The sequence below is a fragment of the Cryptotermes secundus genome, unplaced genomic scaffold (assembly GCF_002891405.2).
Source record: "Cryptotermes secundus unplaced genomic scaffold, Csec_1.0 scaffold1537, whole genome shotgun sequence".
In the NCBI taxonomy this organism is placed as follows: domain Eukaryota; kingdom Metazoa; phylum Arthropoda; class Insecta; order Blattodea; family Kalotermitidae; genus Cryptotermes; species Cryptotermes secundus.
This window is the reverse complement of record NW_019724612.1, coordinates 65818-92793: the sequence shown is the minus strand read 5'-3', so window position 1 is coordinate 92793 and position 26976 is coordinate 65818. Positions and strand designations below refer to the sequence as shown.

General features: G+C 38.6%; 2 protein-coding genes across 4 annotated transcripts in view; one reads left to right on the top strand and one right to left on the bottom strand.

Moving 5' to 3' along the window:
* LOC111862569 (tyrosine--tRNA ligase, cytoplasmic) overlaps nucleotides 1-6224 on the bottom strand; it is a 21073-nt gene extending 14849 nt beyond the window's left edge. Inside the window, exons 1-4 of the mRNA XM_023848067.2 lie at nucleotides 6090-6224; nucleotides 5398-5722; nucleotides 5085-5309; nucleotides 1044-1219 (exon numbers count right to left, since the gene is read on the bottom strand). Of these exons, the coding sequence (XP_023703835.1) occupies nucleotides 1044-1219; nucleotides 5085-5309; nucleotides 5398-5661 (665 nt within the window). The 5' untranslated portion in view covers nucleotides 5662-5722; nucleotides 6090-6224. The remainder of the gene's footprint in view (nucleotides 1-1043; nucleotides 1220-5084; nucleotides 5310-5397; nucleotides 5723-6089) is intronic.
* A 33-nt stretch (nucleotides 6225-6257) lies between these two features.
* Nucleotides 6258-26976, top strand: part of LOC111862564 (1-acyl-sn-glycerol-3-phosphate acyltransferase gamma) — a 38589-nt gene continuing 17870 nt past the window's right edge. For 2 of the 3 annotated variants that reach the window (XR_002842451.2, XM_023848060.2), the window contains exons 1-4: nucleotides 6258-6592; nucleotides 11186-11380; nucleotides 20727-20899; nucleotides 23821-23982. Coding sequence is in view for 2 of the 3 variants with exons in the window: in XM_023848060.2 (XP_023703828.1) it covers nucleotides 11197-11380; nucleotides 20727-20899; nucleotides 23821-23982 (519 nt within the window). In the remaining variant the exon portion in view is untranslated. Of the gene's footprint in view, nucleotides 6593-9190; nucleotides 9245-11185; nucleotides 11381-20726; nucleotides 20900-23820; nucleotides 23983-26976 lie in introns of those variants that run through there. The other variant, XM_023848061.2, reaches the window with a different exon arrangement.

Sequence of the window (26976 nt, the reverse complement as noted above, 5' to 3'; positions counted from 1 at the left end):
AGAGCTATGACTACATGTCAGGGAGTAGTACCAACAATTGAAAGAACAGAAAATAGATGGTGGCAGCTTGTATGACAGAAGGAAACTCCGATATAGGAGAATCCTAGCTAAGGGTAAGCTAGGATGGTTGCATTAACGCCTTACAGCATAACCAGTGGAGGCAAGGAGGGGTACCTGCACGCCCCCGACGGCGCGACGTTACCAGGAGTACCAGTTTACGACGTAACTAGTGGAGGCGAGGAAGGATACCTCCACGGCCCCTACATGCGGAGTTACAGTGGTGACAGAGGCGGGCTGACTCCACGCCCCCCTGTACCACGGCACTACAGCGGCGGCAGCAGCGGGATGGATACCTCCATTCCCCCCCTGCGCCGCTAGGGCATTACAGTATATTTTAATCTTTATGTTTTTAGCCAGCAGGTGGGAAGGAACCTACTTGGAAAAAAAAGGTAGCAAACACTCCTCACATTTAATTTGCCATTAATTTTAACATGAACACAAGCCTGATCATTCCCACATATCTGAACTTTGCCATATTTTATTTGAATCTGAGGTTCACAGAAGTGACTATGAACAGTATGACCTTCTGAGTTGTAACACTGTGCAGCTCGGTAGAAGTCCATTCACTGCTACCATTTCCTAGACCAAAGAGTAAGCCAGGCAAGAAGCCAGCAATATGCACTTGAAAGCCCAGCCCAGCAAAAACCAAGCATACCTGCTTATCAAAAATTTCTGCTTGGCTCACTATTTGGTATATTCCTCTGAAATGTGATGGACTTATACCAGATTACACAGTATTACAACCTATAAAAGCATACATTTTCATGCTATATGTTTAAAGGATTTATTAGCTAGCTACATATATTACAATTTTGTCTTGCATTCTAGTGTCAAAACATGAGTATATGTACACTTTGCTTCAACTGCAGTTACTTTTAGACTAAGTCTGTAATGCAATTAGGCTACCTTATTTCTTAACATACATCTGATGACACAACTTCATAACAGACATACTTATATGATAGTCTATGTATATGAATAACCTGGATAGTTCATAATCTGTTCCTTTTACAAACTTCAACTTTTCTAGTGGAACACCAATAGAATGCAACATAGCCTTAATGACTTGTTCGTAGTACTCTGATCGTAGTGCCAATAATTCCCAAGGCGCTTTCATGTTGTCCAGGTAGGCATGTAAGTCTGCAAACAACACTGTCACCTGAAATTGAAATCACCTTTTGTAGGGCAGGGGGAAAAGATGACACTAAGAAAAGTAAACACCTGAATCACGGTGAACTGAGGGCAATGAAGTTCAAATTAGCATTCGTGCTTCATATTTTGGAAGGTTATGGGTTCAAATCTCAGTGAGGAGACCATCTATTTTAGGGGATGGGGAGGGGATCTTTATCTTCCCCAGTCACTCCAGGCAAATGCTGCGATGATACCTTAAAAAATGCCACAGTCAATTCTCTCTCTATAGTTCCCCATTCATGATGATCCCATTATTCAATGCTGTAAAAATCCAATTAAACCGATACACACTGCTTAATACACCAAGAACTTGAAAAACAGTGTGGAGACCTCACAGTCTCAAGAAGGAAAACTTAGAACTCAGAGCTAAACATTAAAATATTTAACATCAATTTAACTGAAGAAATCAGTCTTCTGGGATGTGGCGCCATGTAGATATCGTGTTAACCGATGTTTCGGAGGAACGTATCACCTCCACACCTAACATAACCTGGTATAAGGAAGAACTGCCTGATCAGTGGAAGGAGTCTGTTTTTGTACCACTTTACAAAAAGGGCAATAAAACGGATTGTAGTAATTATCATGGGATAACACTGCTGTGAACTTCATACAAAACTTCCAACATTCTTCTCTCAAGGTTGAGTCCATACATAGATGAAATTATTGGGGATCATCAGTGTGGGTTCGGATGTAACTGATCAACTACTGATAAGATCTTTTGCAATCTTCTGGTACTGGAGAAAAAATGGTAATACAATGAGACAGTACATCAGCTATTCATAGATTTCAAGAAAGCCTATGATTCAGTTAGGAGGGAAGTATTGTACAATATTCTAATACAGAAACTAGTTAGGCTGATTAAAATGTGTTTAAACGAAACATATAGTAAAGTCCATACAGGTGAACATTTGTCCGATAATTTTCCTATCCAGAATGATCTAAAACAGGCAGATATTTTATTGTCACTGCTTTCCAGATTTGTTTTAGAATATGCTATTTTGAAGGGCCAGGAAAACCAGAGGGGACTGGAATTAAATGGGACACATCAACTGCTGGTCTATGTTGATGATGTGAATCTACTGGGTGATAGATAACATAGATACCCTAAAGAAAACACAGAAACTCTAATTGATGCTCATAAGAAGGTTGTCTACATGGTCTGACAATAAAGTTCGCGAACTCATCGAGGTAAGACTGCTACATGCCTCATCGCTGAACACCACTTTGGTCACCATCAAAGTACTCCCTTTGGGAAGCTATGCACCGATGTCAGCGTCTAGCCCACCCTTCAAAACAATTTTGAAACTGGTTTTGTGGAACAGCCTTCATAGCTGCTGCCATATTACTCCTGATGTCACTACTGTCATCAAAATGCCTTCCTTTCAAAATTTCCCTTATCTTCAGGAACAGAAAAAAGTAACTGGAGGCCAGATCCAGTGAATAGGGACGGTGTTCCAGCACAGTTATTTGTTTACTAACAAAAAACTCCCTCACAGACAGTGCCATGTCAACAGGTTCTTTGGGATCATTTTCGTGCACACCTTCCTCATGTCAAGATCTTCAGTTACAATTTCCCTGTCTCTCTTGCTCTGCTGGCCACCTAAGTAACCTATTAGTATGTCACTCCAATTGGGGCGCCATGAGGAATGTGAGCAGCTAAGTTAATTGAGGTGACAATCTGGTATTTGGCTTTCTTGCAGGGCATCCAGTAGTTGAGCTACAACACGGTCTAAAACTGCAGTCAGAACAAGGCACATGATTTAAATCCATCAAAATTAGGCAATTGCATCATGCTTAGGCGGGTTCCTGTTCTGCAAGATCCATGCTCAGCTTGGGCTTTGACTTCTGCTAACTGCATTTTGAACACATGCCATGTGGTTTCTATAGCAACTCGTGTTCCTTGGATCCTGAAGTTGAGCTCCTAGTGGAAGTCCTTCTTCGTGTCCCCTCTCTCTTTGTAGAGGCTCTTGGTCAGTGTATCATCGAATGAACTGACTGCCTGTAAGTCCAACTGTGTTTCTTCGATCTTCACATTCAGTTCCTTGCTCAGGTCTGGATCCTTTGGTTGACAGATTCCAGGACATGTTCCACCTGATTTTTGATGGTCACTTCCAGTTCTGACTGAATGGAGTTTACTGCAGTCTCCCTGGCACTCATTGTGGCCTTCCTTTCTTTCAGGCCACCTTTAATTTCGTCTTGGCCAGCTTAAATTTGAGCCACATCTCTTGACTGGCTGCCATCTTTTCTTGACAGGCCTCCATCGGTTCTTGGCCAATGCTCATGGTGGCATCCACCTTGGCCTCCCATCACATTCTGGCCACTGCTCATGGTAGTGTCCAACTTAGCCTCTATTTCTTCTTGAATGGCCCTCATATTTTCTTCAATGACCTCCATCTTTTCTTAACTGGCCTGTCTTGGATTCCAGCCTTTCCATGATGGCTACCAGATGTTCCAAGTCTACCAAGATCATTCATCACATGGGTTCCAACCCAACAATTCAATTCAATCAAACCCCACTTGAGACATCAGTTGTCACATGGCTGCTGAAGAAACAGGTTTGGATTGATTAACTGTATTTATTTGATACTTGCAACTTGTAACTACAAATGACTGTAAAGGTCTCACTAAAGTACACACTCTACAAATCACTTCAACCACTGCTCACTCGCAACTCATGACTCCAATTCAGTCGGTTGCATAAAGAACTGCCGGACCTCACCAACAGTCAATCTCAGTCTCCAGTGCCACAGGGCTCATGACCGTATTTTGCTGAGTGCTGCTGTTGATCCTCATTATATAGCCTTGGCTTGGATCACATGGAAAACACTGTATCCTGTACTGTTGCATTAGTGTCTGTTGCCACAGAAATGTGTTTAGCATGCCACAGCATAGCAATGATTTTCTCTACTCATTCCGCCATTCTGGCTTTCAGCCGTCATGTCACAATATCGATAAATTATGGATCAATAAAACTTCTGTACTATTAGTACTTCCTGTTCTTGAGTCATGGAACCATGTGAACTGCATAACCAACCGCCTGAAATGTAAGCAACAGCAGCCCACATTTACACTGTGCCAGGATATACAAAATCTGGCATTGAAATGGTGGCTTGACATCACAAAGCAAGGCAGTAGGGTTATTACTTCATTATTCCAACATGCAAGAACATCCTTCATGTTACATGATAATGCTTGATATAATTCTTATATACAGAGTGTTTCACAACTTTAGGGAATAACTGCAGGAGGTAATTTCCTAGGTCTTTGTGATCAAAAATGTTCATATAAACATGTGTCCGATTTTGGACGGTTACGGAGTTATGACCGTTTTAAACTCAGAATAGAAGGTAACGATTACTGACAATAAACGGAACAAAATAATAAAACAGCATAATACATGATACATTTAAAGTATGAATGTAAAGATAACTTCGTGAAATTACCTTTAATTTGAATTTATTGGTGCTTAAAGCTGATTTTCGAAAATGCCACCTCTGGCCGCAACACAGGCTGCCGCTCGGTTGTGAATTGCGCCAGACATACCAAACCTCCCCGCCTTAGGTACATCTCAAGCGTCGAGATAACGAGAATGCTCTATCTGTAGCTGGCTAAAAATAGCGACCCACCAGCTGACAAGACGCGGTTCACACAAGGGTGTGACCGAGAATTAAAAAATGGTCCTAACTCCGTAACCGTCCAAAATCGGACACATGTTTATATGAATTTTCTGATCACAGAGACCTAGGAAATGACTCCTGCAGTTATGCCCTAAAGTCGTGAAACACCTTGTATATGTATATATCTGAGAGTCACTGCAAATTTACTTAGCTTACCTCACACTTTGCTCTCAGAAAGTCTGCTATTTTGGCCATTGGCACAAAGTATGCTACATGAGGCTTTCCAGTTGTAGCTGTCCCCCAGTAGATTTTTAGGTCTCGTTCCTTTAGCAATGCTATCATCTTGTCCTCCCCGAGTACCTCTTGCAGATTACGTGAAATAAGAGCATATTTATCTTTCCATGACAGAGTATCACCACTTGGAGCCATGGTGCTTATCTCCTGAAAGGCAAATAACAAAGAATTAAGGTATCTTTATGTATCTCTTAATAAGCTTCATATTGTAACTTTCGTATGATCAGACTCCCACCTCCACTAATTTTGTGAATGAGGTTGGGGTCCAGTAGTGGTCCAAGTGTTTTGGGAACTTGTCTTGTTCTACTTGTCTAAAGCTTTGAATATGCTTATACCAACGAAGGACATGTGGTAAGTTCTGTGGAGCAGGAAACTGAGAAGACAACAGTCTATATATGTAACAGTCTGCCTGTGTTGGTAGAAAACCATTTATGTAGCTGAAGTTGGATAAATGTTCATTCAACTCGCTAAGAAAGTTCTGTATAACAGATACATCCATATGGCCTCAAAAAATTACTTCATGAAAGATGTAGGTTTGATCTTAGGATACCCAACACCATCTGCAAGCAAAGCGGAAATATTATTAGGACAAGCATTCATAAACATAACACGAACATGGAAAAGATATGCCCATTTTTTAAACTTACAAATAACAGTGGACACAAGTAATAAATTCTCCGCATAAATCTTATTTTCATGCATCTTCCACGATGTGCTTCTATCGCCTGAATGAATCTTACATATTACAACAATACAAATAACATTCCAATCATTATCAATTTTGTCTGCGAACGAATTGGAAAATATATTAGCAGTACTTGTGACTGTCTCAAAATGTGTAAATAGAAATTCGGAGGATAGACAATATTCTAGGCATTCTTAACCCTGCTTAGTAGTATTATCCAGGTACCAAACAAAACAACTTACAACTGAATTCAATATTTCAACAGCTGTTATCATTTCCACCAAAACAAACTAGTTCAACCATATGCGCACAACGGTACACGAGATTCACGAGTTTGTACTCGTACCGCTACATGTGTTACTTTTGTTCACCTATCTACGCTATGCCGGGTATGCCGATCAGAGGGCAGCAGAAGCAGCGCAATTGAAAATAACGGTGTGAACGGGTATGGAACTCCGGGTGCACGAAAGTTCATTCGCTTGAGGTTAAAGCGGTGGTATAGTATGTTTCAGGTGTGATAAAACTGGACAGAAAAGAACAGTCTGTGTAATGTAGCGCAAGTAAAGGGTAGAGTCTGTATGAGGTTCAATGGATGAGGCAATTTATGAAGTAATGCTGGATATTTTAAATTAATTCCAACTTAAGAGGACGTTCAAATCGTTGTGTACTGTATGTGACTGTACATTGGATTTTGTGAATGCTAGCAACACATAAAAGGACATAACAGTGACATTATCTGTTGAATGTACGTAATTTCAGTGGCATATTCACCACTTTCATTTAGTCAATTTGAAATCGATGTGTAAATTCTAAGATTTTATTTAACTGACGGTTTCATATGTTACTTGCGTTTTCAATAGCAACAGTGAATCTCATTATTTATTTAGTATAATAATAGTAATTTGTAAGATGATATTGTTCTGCATATGCATGCATGAAAGGAGGGTAAAACCGATCACACAACTATTGTAGTTTACAACCGGCCGCCTTTCCTTTGGTGTGTTATAGTTTGCTTAGCTCACCTGTAGAGCAGCTGACTCAGTCACAAAGCATGTTTCAATTGACAGTAAATCAGGAATGGGAGACTATTTAACTATAACTGAATAAAGCATGACTTTACATGGTGAACAGANTTGCAGATTTCTTATACTTTTTCTTCTACCCTGAAGATGGGGGCGATACGTTCCTCCGAAACGTCGGTTAACACCACATATACACGGTGCCAAATCCCAGAAGACTGCTTTCTTCAGACATTTACTTGACTGCTATACTAAACCAGTAGTTGTTGATTATGTAAACAGAAGTTATGCATTGATTTGGTTTACACAGGTAATACTTCTAAATACATGGCAGTTTTTTTTTTGAGAGTTTGATGTCTGTTCCCCCTTTCTATCATTGCTTGCTATTTTTGATCAACCTCTTGGTGTCGCCCCCTTTGAACTTCTGCTAACCTTAACCTTCAAACACTTTTCCCATGACTTAGTTTTATTCAAATATAAAATATATAAATCCTGCCTCAGTAAAACTAAAACAGCATTCTGTTTGCTTAATGACACAAGAAGTGGGTGAACACATGAACCCCATTTAAACCATCACTGCATACCTTCAGTTCCCAATTCTAAATGACAGGCATGTTCCCATCTGGACACTTCATGTATCATGCATTCCTGCAAAAACATGTACACCTTCCTACCGATAGCAAAATAGTTAAGGTTCCATATTCCAAAAGAAGAACCTCTTAGAATTTTGAATGGCATTGCTATATCTATAGCATGTCAAATGCTAAGATCTAAACTTTCCTTCATTCTTAGCATATGTTCTAAGCCTTCTATTTGTCACAAACAGCACAGAACTTTTCTGAATACATGTCTTAAGAACCCTCAGATATCATGGGGATAAACTGAACAGATGTGCGACTGGGATTAATTTAAACAAAGTAATAAGTCTAAATTAAATTACATATGGAGCATACGGATTGAACTGGCACAAAAAGATAGCTTCTATAAAAAAGTAGAGTGTGTATTTGATCAGATCCCTAAGTACTGCATGAAAATTTTGTTAGGAGATTCAGTTCCAAAATAGGTGGAGGAGATATTTTCAGACCAACAGCTCTGAATGTGAATTTACATGAAATTAATTATGCACATCAAATTAAAGTAGTAAACTTTGCCACATCAAAACATCCAGTTGTCAGGAGTATCATGTTCCCTTATCACAATGTTCATAAATTCACTTGGACGTCTCCTGATCAAAAGGCACTGTCAGATTGGTTGCATTTTGATTGACAGAATGCAGCGTTCATGTATACTTGATGTCATTTTTTCAGCTGGCTGTGATTCTGATCGCTATCTGGTGGTCACAGCATGCAATACATAAGTTTGATGTGGATAAATTCAATTTCAAGATGCTAAATTTGGTGGAAGGTAAAGAACAGTACCAAATTAAAATCTGAGACAAGTTTGCAACCTTGGAAAACTTGATGATGTACACATCAACAGGGCCTGAGAAGCTATTCAAGAGAATACCAGAATATCAGCAAAAGAGAGTCTAGGGTACTTGATGTGAAGTAACATAAACCATCTTAACATCCATGTATTTATTGTCTGTCATTATTGCAACACTTGTTTATTTACCACTTAATCATAATTTTAGTTTAACATTTTATGCTTTGACACAACATGTTTCAGCCACAAACGACCATCTTCAGTTGTAGTTACTATAGGATTCTGACGATGGTGTATAACACACAGAGATATTGGGTTTTTGGACTTTATCCATCATCCTGGTTTTTAAGATAACTAATAAAAACACGACGTTTCGGAAACTGGATCTGTTTCCGTCCTCAGGTGAAGGAAAACACCTATTCTAGACTGGTCCAGTGATTGAGGCTAGCTCTTTCTAACAGACCCAACAGAATAGGTATTTTCCTTCACCTCAGGATGGAAACAGATCCAGTTTCTGAAACGTCGTGTTTTTATTAGTTATCTTAAAAACCAGGACGATGGATAAAGTCCAAAAACCCAATATATCAGTATCTTCAGTTGTCTTGATGTGTTACATATATTTTATTAAAGTATGTTAAAACTGCTACACTGTGTTAGTCCATGTTAAAATCACACAGTGTAGTTCTCTTTTCAAGGTAAAATATTTAAATACACTTGAGAAATACTATATTTACAAAAACAATGAAAAAGATATACATATGAATGACACAAACATCGACACACACAACCCTATATTGGAAGTACTATACAACATTACACAACATAACACTATACCCTCCCTCATCTCTCCCCACTCCTCACAACCAGGACATATAAATACAGGAACAAACACACTGCATCCGCACTAGTAAAGACACCACACGCTGTGGAGGAAACATGCAAACCAGGGGCATGTGAGTATAAAGTAAACAAACATAATATAATAACAATAGCAAACAATTAGAAAACAACATTAACTTAGGGATCTTATAAATTACAGACTGCAAACATAACTGAAAGGTAGGCTACAAACGTGAAGGGCAAGCTGCTGGTACATAACACCTGGGACAGGCATACATTTATGAAAAATGGGATTTTCACCCTTATGAGGTGAAATAAAATGCACAAAAATAATGTGGGCTTAACATAAATTTTTTAAAGCAATTAATCTTGTTTTGCCTTGAATAGAGAACTACAGCATGTGATTTTAACAATGACTAACACAGTGTAGCAGTTTTAACATAATTTAATAAAATATATGCAACATATCAAGACACCTGAAGATGGTCATTCGGGGCTGAAACATGTTGTGTCAAAGTGTAAAATATTAAACTGAAATTAAGATTAAATGGTGAATAAACAAGTGTTGCAATATGGAAGGATGACAAATACATGGACGTTAAGTTAAACAATTGCAACAGGATGCTGAAATACAGAAGAACACAAACCATCGTTTTATTAATGATGATCAGAACTGATAGATCACAGCAAATACGTCAAATTGTTCTGGTTACATGTTCTGAGTCAAATGAATGGAAATGATGGACATTAAGCTAGTAGACGTTTTAGGAATGAAAAAAGATAATATTTGAAAGAAAAAATTAATGAGTTTGCAACAAACAGAACAAGAAAATAAGAGACTATTACAGAGGCTTAAATGAAATTAATGACAGTTACCAACATAGAACTGAAGAGCTGGGATAGCATAGTTGGTATAGCGACTGGTTATGGGCTGGACCACCAATGGGTTGGAGTTCGAGTCCTGGTAGGGTCAAGGATTTTCTCTTCTCCACAGTGTCCAGACCAGCTCTGAGGTCCACCCAACCTCCTATCCAATGGGTACTCGAGGCTCTTTCTCAGGGTTAAAGTGGCTGGGGGGTGATGCTGAGCACTCACTTCCACTGAGTTCTGAGGTCAAGAAAATGTGGACCTATACATTCACTCCCCCATTTGCCTTCATGGTGTAGTGCTTAATTAGTTAAGCATGGGGACAACTTTACCTTTTTTACCTTACCAACTTAGGGTGCACATGGTAGCGTAGTTGTTGACACACTATGCTATAAGCTGGAAGGTCGCAGGTTCAAGTCCCTATGAAGTTATTGGTTTTTTCAACTGACCTAATCCTTCCAGCTGCACTATGGCCCTGGGGTTGACTCAGCCTCTAACAGAAATGAGTCCCAGGTCTGAGCTCCATAAGTAAGTAAGTAATGACTTGGTGTAATATTCCAGTCCATCCTTCCATCCGCACTAGGCCCTGGGGTTTACTCAGCCTCTAACGGAAATGAGTACCAGGAATTAATTAAATAATTTTCCTGGGGAGTAAAGCGTCACCGGCTCATAAGGCTGACAGCCTTACCGCCATCTTTGAGCTGAATGTCTAGAAAATGTGGGAATCTCAACATCTCACAACCCTATGGGCCCTCACGGCCTGGTACAGGGATAGCTTTACTTTACTTTTTTTTTATATATTTTTGTGTGTGTGTGTGTGTGTGTGTGTGTGTGCCTCCATGTGCACCTGTCGCAGGAGGGTTGTTTTCATCAATAATGCAGTTTTATTTTCTTTTTATGTTGAATAATGAATAACCAAAAAGAACTCTTACATTTTAATTTGTTGAATGGAATCTCAGTGTATTTAATATTTGTAAGAAAATTTGTATATGATTGTTGGAACATGTTTGTCAGTATAGATGGAAATATCAGCAGTGACATGAAATATAATATTTTAGTTTTTGAAAGGGCTTATTTGTTGGAGAATGAAGCATCTTACTAAATTATGTGTCAGGATGAGAATAAAATTGCACATGTCTGTTGTACTGTATCTGTAAATCTAGGTTTTTCTTTATGTCTTTATTTAGGTGAGATCACAATGGTGGGCCTGGTGTCATATGTGAAGGGTTCTTCAGTTTCCCACCTTCTTCTTGCCATCACTTTTTTTGTGTCTGGTTTGATCATCAATCTGACGCAAGCCTTGTTGTACTATGGACTTCGACCGTTCAGCAAATACTTATACAGGAAAATCAACTACTATGTCTGTTATTCGCTCTATTGCCGTAAGTGAAACTGCAAGTAGAGATTACAGTGTTTATGTTGTGTGGAATGATGAAAGCAGAGATGTCCAAAATGCAGACAGCCAAGTTGTTTTGCATTATCTGCATAAATATTGAAAGAACTATTGTGATAGGTCACTTTGTTAATAAAAAAACTATGATAAGATCCAAGTTATGTACCATGAGACTTCAGCAGCTAGGAAAACATTTGGCTTATGTGTCTTATGTCTCGTGCTTGGCTTCAAGTTCAAGTCTACTTGATATATCAAACTTTTTTTTCTGTTTCTGCTTAATAGAAACAAGATTTGATTGAACAGAGATCAGTTTCATTTACATACAAACATTTCCATTTTACAATTAAGGAGTGTTGGAAAGAGCTTATGGTATCAAATTTGTTACACAAGATACTGTTAGAATGATCCAATGAAGGTTAATGATATGGACAGGGCATGTGACATGTATTGCAGACGAGTGCATTGAGAGTTCCAGCAGGAAAACCTGAAGGAAAGAGATCACTAAGAAGAACCAGACATAGATGGGAGGGTAATATTAAAATGGATCTTAAAGATATAAGTTTCAAGGGTGTGAGCTGGACTTTTCTGGATGAGGATAGGGTTCGGTGGCAGGGTCTTATGAACTTGGTAATGCATCTTTGGGTTTTATAAAATGCTGAGAATTTCTTGAGTGGCCGAATAACTGTTGGCTTATCAAGAAGGATTGTTCTTCATGGAGTTAGTTAATTATATGTAAAACTATAAAGTTAAAATAATATAATAGAACTGTTTTGTGGATTATTTTGCAGTTTAAATTTTTGGTCTTCCCACTGGTCTTCATTTCATTATTGTAATGTTCATGAGCAGTTCCAAGGATTTTTTGCTTGTAATTCCCTCTGTCCATTTATACTCACCTGGCTATTGTTACTGTTATGTGGGTTTATTCTGAGTCTGTCCACTGGCTGTTCAACCTTTTTGCTGTGTTGTCTTGTCAAGGTTGTGTTATTTTCTGTTTCCTTTTGTTAGTAATCTCATCATTTAGGAGGTAGCGGTTGGTATTGTCAGTGTGAGGCTGGGCGAGAAGTAGTTTTTCAGTACAACCTCAAACTATTACTGTAATGTGCTGTATGTCAAGATTATAATTGATGAAACTTGGAGTTAGTTTGACAGTAATCTTTGTAAGTGAATAAGCATGGGCCAGTGAATGCAGTACTGTAAGTGCTTGAGAAAACACTTAACACTGTCTCTTGTGTTTTAAATACTGAGTGGTTGTTGATGGGTCATTTCATATTTATAAAGGAAGTGTGCCATATACATCATTCAGCTTACAGTCAACTCTCGATTAACCGGTTTTCGGCTTAACCGGGGCTACTGAGGCTTTTTTGAGGCTTATATGTTGTTTAATATTCATTCACTTTTGTTTCACATGGCGAGTTGTAACATTATTTTCGCACTAGTGTGAACCGAGCTCTGCATTCTTTGGTCCCGTTATGCTAACACAATGTTCTAGGGTAGGGGTGAAAGAATGCAAGGTTTTGTGGAAAGTTTCAAGGACAGATACATCGCCCCAGTTAGTTTCTCCGTGTCGATCTTCAAGTGCGTTAGCAAAATGTCAGGGTGTAAAAGGAAGCGTGTTGTGTTAAGTATTCAACAGAAAAAGGAAAATGCCTCGAAAAAGTAAACGACAATATTAAATTTTTAAATGTTAATATTCGTAAAAAGTGTTGGATGTTGTTGAAGACTGTGATTGAAATAACTAATTCATACTTCAGTGTAATGTAAAAAAAGTATTAAATAGGCCATGAGATGACATAAAAATGAGGTTGAATAAATTTAAATACAGGCAGGCCTATAGTATTATGAAGGTACAGTATTACAGCACTACTTTTAATAAAATTTGTCTTAACCGGGTTTTCAATTAATCGTGATTTCCATCCCCACCATTATCCCGGATAATCAAGAGTTGACTGTATTTATACCATGTAAATGAGTTGACACATTGACCTACGGACTTTGTTATCACTTCCAGGAGGAGATAGCTGAAGGTTGCTTTGCTCGCTAATAAAACTTTTCATGCGGAAATGATAGCTGGTGCGCTTGATTTGTACTCTTTGTATGAAATATTTAATAATGTTAAAGCTGTTAAAATAAAATATTTTCTGCAGTTAATTAAATTACAGAAGCTGTGTTTGTTTGTCTTTCCTGAGATAATTTAGTGATTGACCTTTATATCCAAGTCAGAAATATATAGGATAGTTAAAATTGCAATTACAAAAAATTGTTAAATGTACTTGTAATGACTGGAAACTCAGAGAAGGCTTCAATTTGTTGTTCTTATTGTTTACATGTGCACATTAGCACATTTAGTTACAGTAATACTACCCTGTAATTGTGGTGTTGTTATGCAAAGATGTGTTCAGTCTTCCATTTTAGGGGTGCATGTTGAAATCTTTATATGTAACTCTTTGTACACATTCTTAGATATGGCATGCATTACATAGAAACCCACGTGTCATCCAATTGAGGTAATATGCATTAAACTGTCTTGAATCATGCTTTACCACATAAAAGGCCATTGAACCTAATGTGTATTACGTTTAAAGCCATCTTCTGGGATGTGGCACTGTGTAGATATTGTGTTAACCGATGTTTCGGAGGAACATATCGCCTCCAGCTTCACGTAGAAGAAACAAGAAAATTCATGAGCGAGGAACCAGTGTGAGCAGATGCTGACAGACTAATGTCAAGTCAAATAAACCCGGCTGTATCAGAGCAGAAAGAGGAGGGAGAGGGGCTACATGGGAAGTCAGAGAGAGGAGAGGGGAAGGGTCTGTGGCGATGGACCAGCAGGTAGCTGGCCAGAGCAAGTATAGAATATTGTGTCGGGAGGAGAAGGGCAAGGTTAATTGGAGGGCATTAATCCAGAAGCTTCAGGGCTACGATTCGAGTTGGGGATGGACCTGTGTAGCCTAGTGAATCTGGCGTCATGTCCCAGAGCTTTCTTGAGGGAACAGATGAGAGGCTTTCATCACTTTCTGAGACAAAACCCCACCTCTCTGTTCATATTATCGGGATGGAGTTCAGTCTCAATGGCCTCCCTAATGATGCGATCCATATAACGGGTCTGGTAGCGAGGATGGAGGTACTCTGATGCTGAATGTGGTGTCCCAAATCGATACTGTGTTCAGCCACAGCTGACTTGTCCGGATGTTCAAGACAGATGTGCTGCTGATGCTCCTTCAACCTCGTGTCCACGGAATGGCCCGCCCAGTGTAGACCTTGCTGCACTCACAGGGGATTCTGTATACACCTGGTGTCCTTAGTCCCAGCCTATTTTTGACTAGTTGGAGGAAACAAGATAATTTCTTTGGAGGCAGGCCAATTGATTTGATGTTGTGCCGGGACAGCACTGCAATTAGCCTTGCCTTTCTCTCCCTGACACAGTATTCTATACCTGCTGTGGCCAGGCACCTGCTGATCCATCTCCATAGACCCTTCCCCTCTCCTCTCTCTGATTTCCCATGTAGCCTCTCTCCCTCCTCCTCATGCTGTGATACAGCTGGGTTTATTCGACTTGACATTAGTCTGTCAGCACCTGCTCACGCTGGTTCCTCGTTCCCAGATTTTCTTTTTTTCTTCTACCCTGTAGATGGAGGTGATACGTTCCTGCAAAACGATGGTCAACACAATATCTACATAGTGCCAGATCCCGGAAGACAGCTTTGTTCATAGTCACTGCCGTGAAAACCTCAAATCTTACACATATATTACGTTGTTTAATAATCCAAACTCGTGATTTCTTTACACATACTCTTGGTACGTTGGGCATCTCTGACTTAAAGTAGGTGTTTCTGGTATATATTCTCTGTTGCAGATAAAGTTGTAAGAGTCATTTACGTAAAGGACTCTGCCTACTGTGCAGTGATTGGCTTTTTACTGTAATCCTGCCAGTAACATAGGATACCAGGTAATAGTTCCTACATGTACCTGCAGTTAAAAGCCCATTGCACAGCCGACAGAGTTATTGTATGTATGTTTTTACTGATTTTGGAAGTTGGGCTAGCAGCCTCATTACCAGATCATGTTTTAACCTTTAAACGCCGGACTTCGAAAGAGTGGTAAGTTTGAGCTGGCCGGAGTTTATTTAAATGCCCGCTGCTGGTGCTCGTTTAAATGCCCGTTGCTACTCTGCATTTAAATGTCCGTTCCTCTTAGGCGCTTAATCAATTTTAAGCATTGTGTTTAAAAATGCTGTATCTAGCTCATTTTTTATGATAAATGGATGGAATTAACTTTGTTTATATCAGAAAAGAACATAGTGTCGCATATTATAACGGAAGATTTGAAATTTTTAATACAAAGTGTTATACTCTATTTTCAATTTTTTGTGTTTTAATTTTGATGCATACTGCAAAAATGGTTTCCCAGTTCTTCACAGAGTTGTTCTGCATTATAAATTTATTTCTGTATGTAACACTTGACAAATTTTATCAGTCCCTGGTGTCATAAAACAGATGGAAGCAATAAAATCATTTGGTCTTCTGCCAGCATTGCTTACACTCTTCGGATTTTCGAATCTTTGACTGAAGGTCAGAAGAATGAAAGAATGGCTATTCAAGAGAAAGCTAGAGGGGTCCCTTTTTCAGTGCTAAGACCATCCATTAGAGCTGCAAAAGCTTATTGCCCCTTCTATTTGAGTGAACAGACAGCTGCATGGTGGCTGAGATACAGAGCGCGATCTGTTTTGTGTGCATTCGTAGTGAAATCGAATACTGTAGTTTTATTTGAACCTATATATACATCAAGCAGGTAACAACAAAAACGGTATGTACATCGAATTTTACAATATATTTTTAACATACCTATCTGCAGAATCTGCAATAAAATTACTGGATCGTGGATAAGTTTTGGCATAACTCATACGTATATTTTTATTTGCTGTTGTTCAGTTAGGTATTAGTTTAATTCCTCTATTAGGGTTTTACTCAAGTCTCTGGTAATTACTACATTTTTTTTCCTTTGGCGCTACAGCCCCAATTTGGGCCTAGGCCTACCTCCATGAAACTCTCCGTTTCACTTCGGTTTACTAGATCTTATACATACTGTAGGACTCCTTGGGCGAGTGATCAGCTCGTCGCAAGGCCTCTACCTGTAGACAAACACAGAAAAACGCACACAAACATCCATGCCCTGAGTGGGATTCGAACCCACGATCCCAGCTTCCGAGCGAGTGAAGACAGTGCACGCCTTAGACTGCTCAGCTATGGTGACCGGCAATTACTACATTTAAAAATAAATATTTAGGACTGTGCATGCGCTTCTACTAGCGGCGTGTGCGCGCTTCCACTAGCAGAGTTTAAATGCCTGACTGGCCAAAACGGGGTACTTTGGCCACGACGACCTTACTCATTACTGGCACTTTGACACTTAAAGGTTAAACAGTCATGTATCACGTGATCAAATCATGTTTGTCTAATTATGTAGAATTGTGTAATGTTGAAAGTAGGTTTACTTTTAACAGTTTTGTGTTTTTAAATGCTGATAGTGTATTTTAATAGTAACAATCATGACAGGGCTTCAGAAATTCATTCATTCCTTTAATAGAGCTAAATCAACATTTCTTAATCTTTTGCTGCACTAATTATTATTATTATTATACAGTTGTGACTATATTTGAGGGAAGTGGGGAAAATACATGAATTCTGAAGCATAATTTTTAGACATTGCATTACATTTGAAGTTCATGCTCGGAACTAAGGAAAGAAACAGTTTGTATGAACTATGATGTGTGTAAGAGCAATACACTATTTGAAGTTTTCCATTTTTTCAAGAGATTTTTAATTTTTTTTTTCCCTGGCATACTTATTACAAGATATGAGTATATTTATTCTTTCCTGTCTGTCTCTCTCTACTAATAAACATCCTTGCTGGCTTGTATGGGAACCTTCCATCTTTTTCTTCGTGGTATTTATGTCTTTACCTCAGGTTCACATCCATAATAGTTCATTTTTAAGTTTACAATGCATAAATTTGTATCAATTGTAACTAAATATTCTGTCCATCAAAATAAATTCTGATTTGTAATGATTTGACAGTTGTGACTTATAGTCAAATTGTGTGAGACATTCTTTGCTGCACAAGGGTTAAATTTAAATGAGCAAGTTTTCATGAATGCGTGATCTCTAGATTCCTCACGATCTGCACTTGTGATATTACGTAGTATCCAAATCACATCAGGATTTGTTCTTTATTTGGGTTACTGAATTATATATTTCTGAGACTAAACAAAAACCAAAGCATGTGACACTACTTCAATATATATTCATTCATTCATTCATTCATTATTGGAGGGGGTGGGTTTTCCCCATGCACTTAGACCAGTTATTGGTCCATTGTGTGTCCCCCTTTAATTTCTACTGTCTCCATACCCTACCGGTACTGGTGTTCGCTATCAGCCCCTTTCTGCCAGCGAGGTCGGCCCTCTACTGGCGGTGGTATCTGATAATTAGTCCCTTTCTGTCAGCGAGGTTGGACCTCATCTGGCAGTGGTACCTAATGCTTTCCCCATCTACCGGAGGCATTGGAAACTACTTGGGCAGGAAAATTTGCCTAATTTAGCTCAGAGGTCTCCTAGAGACATGAGGTTCTTTTACGTGCCGTAAATCTACGACACGGGACCCACGGCTTAAAGTCCCTCCCAGAGGACTTGTTCCCTGAATTTTTCCGCCCTTAAAAATTCCATGACGTCCGCCGGGTTTGAACCCGCGTACCTTGAGTCATGAGGTGGGAACGTTACCCCTAGACTACGGAGGCCGCTACTTCAATATATATATAAACTACCTTTGGTAAAATAATACATGATGGCTAGTCCTAAATGTAACACCTGTTGGAAAGCCCAGTAATAAATTTTCAGGTTTTCATAGCAATGACTATTCTAAGTTTGGTCTTCTAAGTTGTGGTATTATTTATGTTTGTAAGTGGATACTAATATTTTAGGGGAATGTGCTACCTTTGTGGTCATGGTTAACCCAGAAGATGGGGGCAGCATGTTCCTCCAAAATGTTGGTATCCACTTACAAGACTACACAGTGGCCTCTGTAGTCTAGGGGTAACATTCCTACCTCATGACTCAAGGTACGCGGGTTCAAACCCGGCGGACGTCGTGGAATTTTTAAGGGCGGAAAAATTCAGAGAACAAGTCCTCCGGCAGGGACTTTAAGCCGTGGGTCCCGTGTCGTAGATTTACGGCACGTAAAAGAACCTCATGTCTCTAGGAGACCTCTGAGCTAAATTAGGCAAATTTTCCCGCCCAAGTAGTTTCCAATGCCTCTGGTAGATGGGGGAAATATCAGGTACCGAGGGCCGACCTAGTTGGCTGATAGCACGCACCAGTACCGGTAGGGTATGANAAAACAGCCTTTGCAAAGGCAGTGAAAATTAATATTGTAATGCTCTTTTTTTTTTATTGCTAGTGGGATGGGACTAAGTCCCTTGTACTGCGGCCAATTCTGGCCAATTGTACCAGCCCCAGATGATAGGTGAGGGTGATTGTGGAGCAATTGGTGGAATGAAGATTGGCAGGGGAAACCGAAGTACTCGGAGAAAACCTGCCCCAGTGTCACTTTGTCCACCACAAATCCCACTTGACCAGACCTGGGATCGAACCCAGGCCGCTGCAGTGGGAAGCCAGTGACTAACCGCTTGAGTTATGGCGCGGTCATTTGTTGTGCTCTTGATCTGGAAGTAAACAATTTGTACAGAGCTGTGATTTAGCAGGTATGCCACTTCTTGTGCAGTTTAGCTAAAATGATTTCCTTTGTGGAGAGTAATCAGTTCTTGAAGCCCTGTTTACAAAAGTCTATTAGTGTAGTACTTTCAAGAATATGGCTAGACAGATAGTATAGCTGAGATGTGAAACTTAATCATTCAACTGAAAAAGGCTCATATAATTTCTCTTCCCATAATTTTTTTCTAGTTTAGTGATTCTAGCCTGAAGTGTAATACATGTAGGGTAATTTAAATTTTGAAATAGTTCCTACAATATCTTGAATGTATATGCCTTAATGTGTTTTTTGCAGTACTTTCTTGTGTCTAAATGATTGTGCATGTGTGTCCATGACACAGAAGACTAATAAGAATCGTTTTGGAATATGTTTCGTAGTGCTTAATTATCCTGCTTTTATCTGACATTTTCATATTTTTTGTAAAATCCTTATATATATAGCTAGAGAGAGCAATAATTAGTTTTTAGCTTTTAATCTCAAATGTATGTCCTTGAACTGAATATATTTCAATCTTGTAAGATTGCTTAAGCAGAAGACTGCTTTCTTATTTCAATCTTATTTTCCATACTCAAGCTGTTTACCCTAACTAGCTTTTCAGTATCAACCCTGGTGACAACAGGATGCCAGAAGACCCAGGAAAAGGTTTAAAGTTTAAGAATACCGTGAGCATTAAAGGAGCAGGTCTTAAGACCTAATCCTTGTTTATGTTCACAAAGAGGAAGAAGAATTTTGAATACTGATAGATGTACTATATCCCAGAGGTGCCAAGTGCACAGATTTTACAAATCAGTTTGAAAAAAAAAAGATTTCTTATCGTTTAACAGTGTGCATACAAATGAAAATGCCTTTCTTATTCACAGTAGATCAGTATTAGAGAGTGAGATGTCTTCTTTGATTCCCAGCAGTGGCAGGGATTTTTCCTTTTACTGCTGTATCCAGACCAACTTTTTGGGGCCCACCAGCCACCTGTTCAGTGGCTGTCTTAGTCTCTTTCTCCAGGGATAAAATGGCAGAAGCACAGAGCTAACTCATTTACCTTGCATCCAGTGCCAAGGTTAAGAATATGTGATGCCACACTTTCATTGTCCCATATGTCTTTATGTAATGGAGCTTACGAAGTATAAGGACTTGTACATATTTACCTCATATTGCAACTTGTTTCTAACTGTGAGATTGCTGATATTTTGTTAAACACACATAATAAATTCAGACAGTTTTGTTTCATAAAGGCTGTCCTACCTTGATGTCTACCCCTCTTTTATGTTGTACTTTGTTTTCACAAGTCTGTGTGTTAAGTCTAGGTATCTGGTGTATAGGAAATACCACCCTCATGAGTTAACATTAGTTTAATTTGAAATCTTTTCTTCTAAATTTGGATTTGAATTGTTTATTATATTGATAGTCACAATTGAGCGGTCGTATTACTCCTACTGACACCTCTGATGAGTGGTATTGAACTAGGCACATGTCCCTAGTCTTAACCCCCCTAAAGTTCATCCATTTTTTTTAATTTGTGGGCATCATGTATAATATATATGATTTGTATTGGTCAATAGTAATGTGTCATTTCAGAATTGGTGTTCATGGCAGAATGGTGGGCATCCACAGACCTGGTACTCTACATAGATAAAGAGGATCTTGAACGATACTATGGCAAAGAGCATGGGTTCCTTATAATGAATCATCGGTATGAAGTAGATTGGCTCATGGGATGGGTTCTCTGTGACCGAGTAAATATACTTGGAGTGAGTTGGTAACAACGCTTAATTAATACACACTTTGTTTTTTATATGTTGATATGTCTTGTGCACATGTATTTTGTTCATTCTGCATGACTCTTCCTCTATGCAGGAAGATGATCAAATGAAGAAATCATTAGAATTCTAGTTACTGATTCATGAATCCTTTTTTGAAACACAGATTTTTAAGACCAGACCAGACTTGCTATTTTCTGAAGTTCTATTGGACGGAAAGCAGGGATGTTATTACAAAAGCAATTTGTGTTAGTTTAGGTTATGTTGCATTAGGTTAGGTTAAGTTATGCAGTATGTTAGGTTAGTAATGTTAAAGGGCTGATCTGCTTCACTTATTGGGCTTATCTTTAACTCATTACCAAATATGGTATTGTATGGAATGGCAAACATCTCACACTTTACCTGGCGTTTTGGTCATTCTGATGAGTGAATAGGAATTGTATTGTACTTAATTTTATACTTTGCTTATAACATGTAAATTCTTTTCGCTTTGTACCTGTCATGCTCAAGTTTGTTGGTCAAAATTCTAAAGAGAAACTTTAAAAACTGCTGCAGAATAAGAAGAATTCTATTTTCTTCGATGTGGTGCCATCTTGGCTGGTAGAAGTTCACTAATGCTTCAGAGGAATGCTGGTGAATTTCTACCAATTACAAAGTGCTATCTGAAAGTTCCCGAACTAGGTCAAAAAGGAAGTGCTGGCTTAACTTACTCAACTTTGGCTGCCATTTCCATCAAAATAGTGTCCTTTGGAATGTATATAGTGATCCCATCAGTTTCTCCATGCTTCAAAAGCACCATGAAAGTCTTTATCCTTAATGCTGTCAAGTATGGCTTGCGATTCCCTTTGGATATCAAATACTGTTTCAAAACGTCCCTTCAGTTTCATTTTCAATTTGGGAAACAAAGCAAAATCACAAGGGGCCAAGTCCAACAAGTAGGGAGGATAGGGAATGATAACCATGTTGTTGTTAGTCACAAACTCTGTGGTTTTCAGGGATGTGTGGGTGGGCATTTTGTTGTGATGAAGGAGCAATGCGTCACATGTTCAGATATTCTGTTAAGATCTCCTGGCAAACTCCATAACTGATCCCAATGGTGTCTGTGAGCGCATGGATTGTTTGGTGACAGTCTTCATGGATGGATTCTCAAATTTTTTCAACATTTTCTGTCATTTTGTTGGTGCTTGTTTGCCCTGAATGTTCATCATCTTCAACTGACCCTCAACCTGCCTTGAAACGTGAATGCCATTCAAAAACCACTGTCCAGCTTAAAGAATACTGTCCAAAAGCCTCACGAAGCATTTGAAGGGTTTCAGTAGTGGATTTACCAAGCTTCATGCAAATCTTGATGCAGACACATTGCTCAGTTCTGCTATACATCACAGTCAAAACCAAACACAAAGTCGAAAAAGCAATTGTTCATTGAAAATGATCATTAGAAAGGGAGGTGGAGAATGTGACTGTGTATCATTGTAAGGTGTTAATCTGGCACAATTTTTGATTAATCATGGAGAGCCAGTAAATCCCTTATTCATGTGTAGTGCCTCCCAAACATAAAGCAGAAATGATCTACACTACAACAAAACATTTTTATTGTTAAGTTGTTAAGTACATAATGAATAGTTAAAAATTCTGTAAAAGACCAAAAATGTTTCTTTGTGCTGTAAGTTTCAGTGACATGTCTAATCAGATTCTGTCCGTCATGTATGTGTTTTATGCCATAGTACAGTAATCTACAAGTGATAAATTTCAAAGTCCATGATCTTTGTAATGTCAAGGCCAAGTTGACAGATCTGTCTCGAAGTGCCTCAGACACAGGTGTAATATTAAGGTGTAAACGTATCCGTCCTTTTCCCAGCAAATTAAATTAGAGATACAAAGATTTGTTTACATTGAGGCTAAAAGTAGTCCATCTCTGGTATGCACAAAGGGTTGTGTCACTTAACTTCAGGACCAATAATAATCTGATACTGTAAGCAGTATTCAGATTATATTTTTTTGTGTCAAACCAGTCTCCTGTATAAAGTAACTACTGTGGAAAGGACTGCCAGTCTTTATAATGTTTTGTATAAACACAGACGTTAGTACTGTGAAAAAATAATATGCTTATTTAAGCATTGCCTGCCATTATGACCAGGTAACAACTAAACCAGTTTCTACATTTTATTGCTAGTCTGTATGAAATTAGTGAGATGGGATAGCTCAGTCAGTATAGTGACAGACTACATGCTGGATGGCAGGGGCAAGAGATTTTTCTGTACTTCACAGCATCCAAACTGGCTCTGGAGTCCACCCACCCTCCTCTCCAATGCATACTGGGAGTACTTTTCCTGGTGGTAAAGCAGCTGGGGCATGAAGCTGACTACTCACCTGCATCTGAGGTCAAGAATTGTGGTTATATTCTTCAACTTCCCCCATATGTCTTTGTGGCATGGTGCTTGATTGATTAAGAACACAGACAACTTTGCTCTTACCTTCAAACAAAAAAACTCCGTGGCCTATAGTCCACAAGTGAACTATACCAACTGAGCAACTGCTGCTTGTCAGTTAAGTGCCAACTTTTGTGGATAGAGGGTGTCGCGTGGTCAGTGCGATGGATCCCGCAGCTGTTAATCTTGGTTTTCTAGACCGGAGCCACTATATCCTTGAAATAGCTCCTCAGTTATCCTCACAAGGCTGAGAGGACCCCGTTCCAGACCCGATACTTCTGAGAAAATCTGGTAGCGCCGGGAATCGAAACTGGGACCCCAGGATATGTAGCCAGGAACTCTGACCACTAGACAACAGAGGTGGTCTTTTACTTTTACCTTTACTTTATGAAATTAAGGTATTTAGAAAAACTATGAATGAATCCAAACTGGAAGATATTGTAAGATGTGTTGCATCTTTTGCTTTTTATGTCTTTTTTTTAGAACTGCAAAACATTTGCTAAGAAGTCAATTCGATATGTGCCAACAATGGGCTGGGCTTGGTTGTTTGCAGAGAGTATTTTCCTAGAGAGAAACTGGGAAAAGGACAAGGAAACAATAGGGAGGCAAATAAAAGAACTTGTGGAGCATCCTGATCCCATATGGGTAAGTTAATATTACTACACTCCACTGCTTTATAATGGTACAGTTATCCATTTTTTGGGCATGGACATGTAACATACCCAGATTTTAAATTATGGCAGCATGTCAGGAACATTCTAAGCCAGAGTGAACTGAAAAACAGTGGTAACAGACAATTCAGGATAGGAAATGTATCAAACAAAAGTCTGTCTATAAAAACTTTACTATAAGTTAATTAACTAAATTAGTGTTAATGGTATAACAGATTCACTGTGAAAATATTATACGTCAATACAGTCATAGGCTTTCTTCTTAATGTATTTACTGCTGATGTTCTGTCCCATTGTACTCCAATTCCAAACCTGTAACATACTGTAATGGTAAGAGGGGTTTTCTCAGGTGGATGTAGAGTACAAAATCTTGCATGGTGGCACCAATAATCATGATTAAATCCTAGGTATTCTTGTATGATGTCATTTTGAAAGATATACTGAACCACATTTCACTCTACAAATTAAAGCTTATTTCTGAAATGTGATTTTTGCCAACTTCACCCTTTTTTTCCTAGGATACTGTATTTTATAATGAATGCCCATCCTTTTATGTCACTGTCTCCTCTTTTTACCTTCAGTGTGAATGTTTTCCCTATATAATTTCTGTTCCTTGATGCAAAAATGGTTTAAAATTTGTATGAATACCTACAATTGTGAGAAAATTAAAAAGCAGTCCAGCTTAGAGTATGACATTTGTGAATTTCTGCAGCATCTTCTTGTGTCATGATGACATTCAAGAAGCATTCCCACACTTAGTTCATTTCCTTCAAAGGTTCTGTGTTTGAGTAGTTTGATACTCAGAAGTGAACTTTTGATTTTTAATAGTCAATATGATGTGTGTGCTTGTGTATTTGTCAGGAATAAGGTTAAGTTTATTGTAAAAGATTCAGATATTTAAATGAATATTTGGAAATCTTAACATATTTCTCACATCAGTATACTACTTAAAAACCATCTTTAACTCTTCTGGATTTAGGATCTGATGCCATTAAAACATGTAACTACTATTTCCATTGTTACAAAGCAGTATGTCAGGTACTTTTATATTTTAATTTATTTTTGGGACCTAATACAATTGTTTGCTGTATATGTTTGTTGTTGTTGTTATACTCATGTCATTTTATTAGGGAACTTCAGTGCTCCTGGTTTTAACACCTACCTAAATGTCATTATTATTCTAAACTCAAGGCGGATGCTATATACACCTCCATATGTCTTCTTGGCTTAAGGCAGTGCATTGAAGCTGTTGGTACTCTTAACATGCTTGATCTAGTCTTTGCAAATTTCACTGATCTAAATTCTGTTCCTGCTGACTCTGAATTGGTTGCACCTGATACACATCACCATCCCTTGAATATTGATGTTTTTTTACCTCACATTAATAATAATATAAATTGTCAATTCAGTTATCAAATTTTTGCGACAGGCACCTACCCTTTGCTTTACAATATTCTACCTGCATATGATTGGTCAAGTGTATATGAAACTTCTTCTGTTGATGTAGCAGTCGCCAGCCACAATGCTGCTGTCAGAGGTGCCATGGAAAAGGTAGTTTCTCGTGGCTATAACTGCAAGTCCAAATTCCCTCATTGGTTCTCCTATACCATAAAGTATTACATCGCTAAGAAAAATTGTTTCCATCATCATTTCAAAAAGAAACCTGGTTACTTTAAGACAGGTTCGCCTATTATGGATAATTCATTAAAAACACCATAAAGTCTGACAGGCTCAGGTGGTTGAAGTCAATTGGCAGCAATTTAAAGTCACAGCCCCAACATTTCTGGAAATATAATTTAATTTCAGAAAGCATAGATACAGTTCTGTTCAGCCAGAAGTTGATGGTACACACCTATTCCAGCCCAAAGCAGTTGCTGATGCTTTCACTAAGCATTTTCAAACTGTTTATAATAACCACTGCTCTATGGACTTTCCCCCTCTCTTGCAACCTTCTGAATTTTTATCCCTTGCTCCCATTTCTGATGTGAATGTCTGCAAAGCCATCAAGAGACTAAAACCTTCCAAATCTGTTGGACTTGATGATATCCCTGGTTTTATCATAAAAGGTTGTTTAGGTATTTTTATTCCTATTCTTAGGCATATATTTAACTTGAGCCTCATGCAGCAGTATTGTCCTGCTGCATGGAAAGCATCTGATGTACCAGTATTTAAAAGAGGCAATCATGCCGCTGTGAGCAACTACAGACCCATTTCTATTCTCAGTAATTTCTCTGAATTGTTTGAATTCATTATTCATGATCATGTTTCTCATTATGCTAAATTTAATCCAAATCAATATGGCTTCACCAGAACTAAAACTACAGTTACAAATTTGGTGATGTTTGTCTACTTTTTGACTCCTGTTGTCTACAGTCAGCTTCAGGCTGTTGTTGTTTATTTTGATCTTTCAAATGCTTTTGACCTCGTCCCCCATAATATGCTCTTGCACAAATTAAGCTCCTTTTAAGTCCCTGATGCTTATGCTAGCTGGTTTTGCATTTACTAAACCAGCATACAGGTCTCAGTGCATGGGGAAACCCACCCTCTCCAATAACTAACTAACTAACTATTTAACCAGCAGACAATCTCATGTTCGTGTTTCTGGCACTGTCCCCCTTTTTCAAGTAATGTCTGGTGTACTGCAAGGCTCTGTTCTGGGGCCTTTTCTTTTCAGCCTATTCATAGATGACCTATGCAACTCTGTTAACTACTATAAATTTCTAATTTTTGTTGATCTCAGAATTTTCCGCGTCATTAACTCACCACATGATTGCCTCTTACTTCAATCTGACATTAATTCTGTGAGTGACTGGTGCACTGCTAACTCCATGAGGCTTAAGATTGCTAAAACACATGTTATGTCATACACCAGGAAAACAAATTTTCTGAGTTATGAGTGTCAGCTTTGTCATGCTACTGTTACGCATGCCAGCAGTATTAAGGACCTAGGTGTTTTCTTTGATTCAAA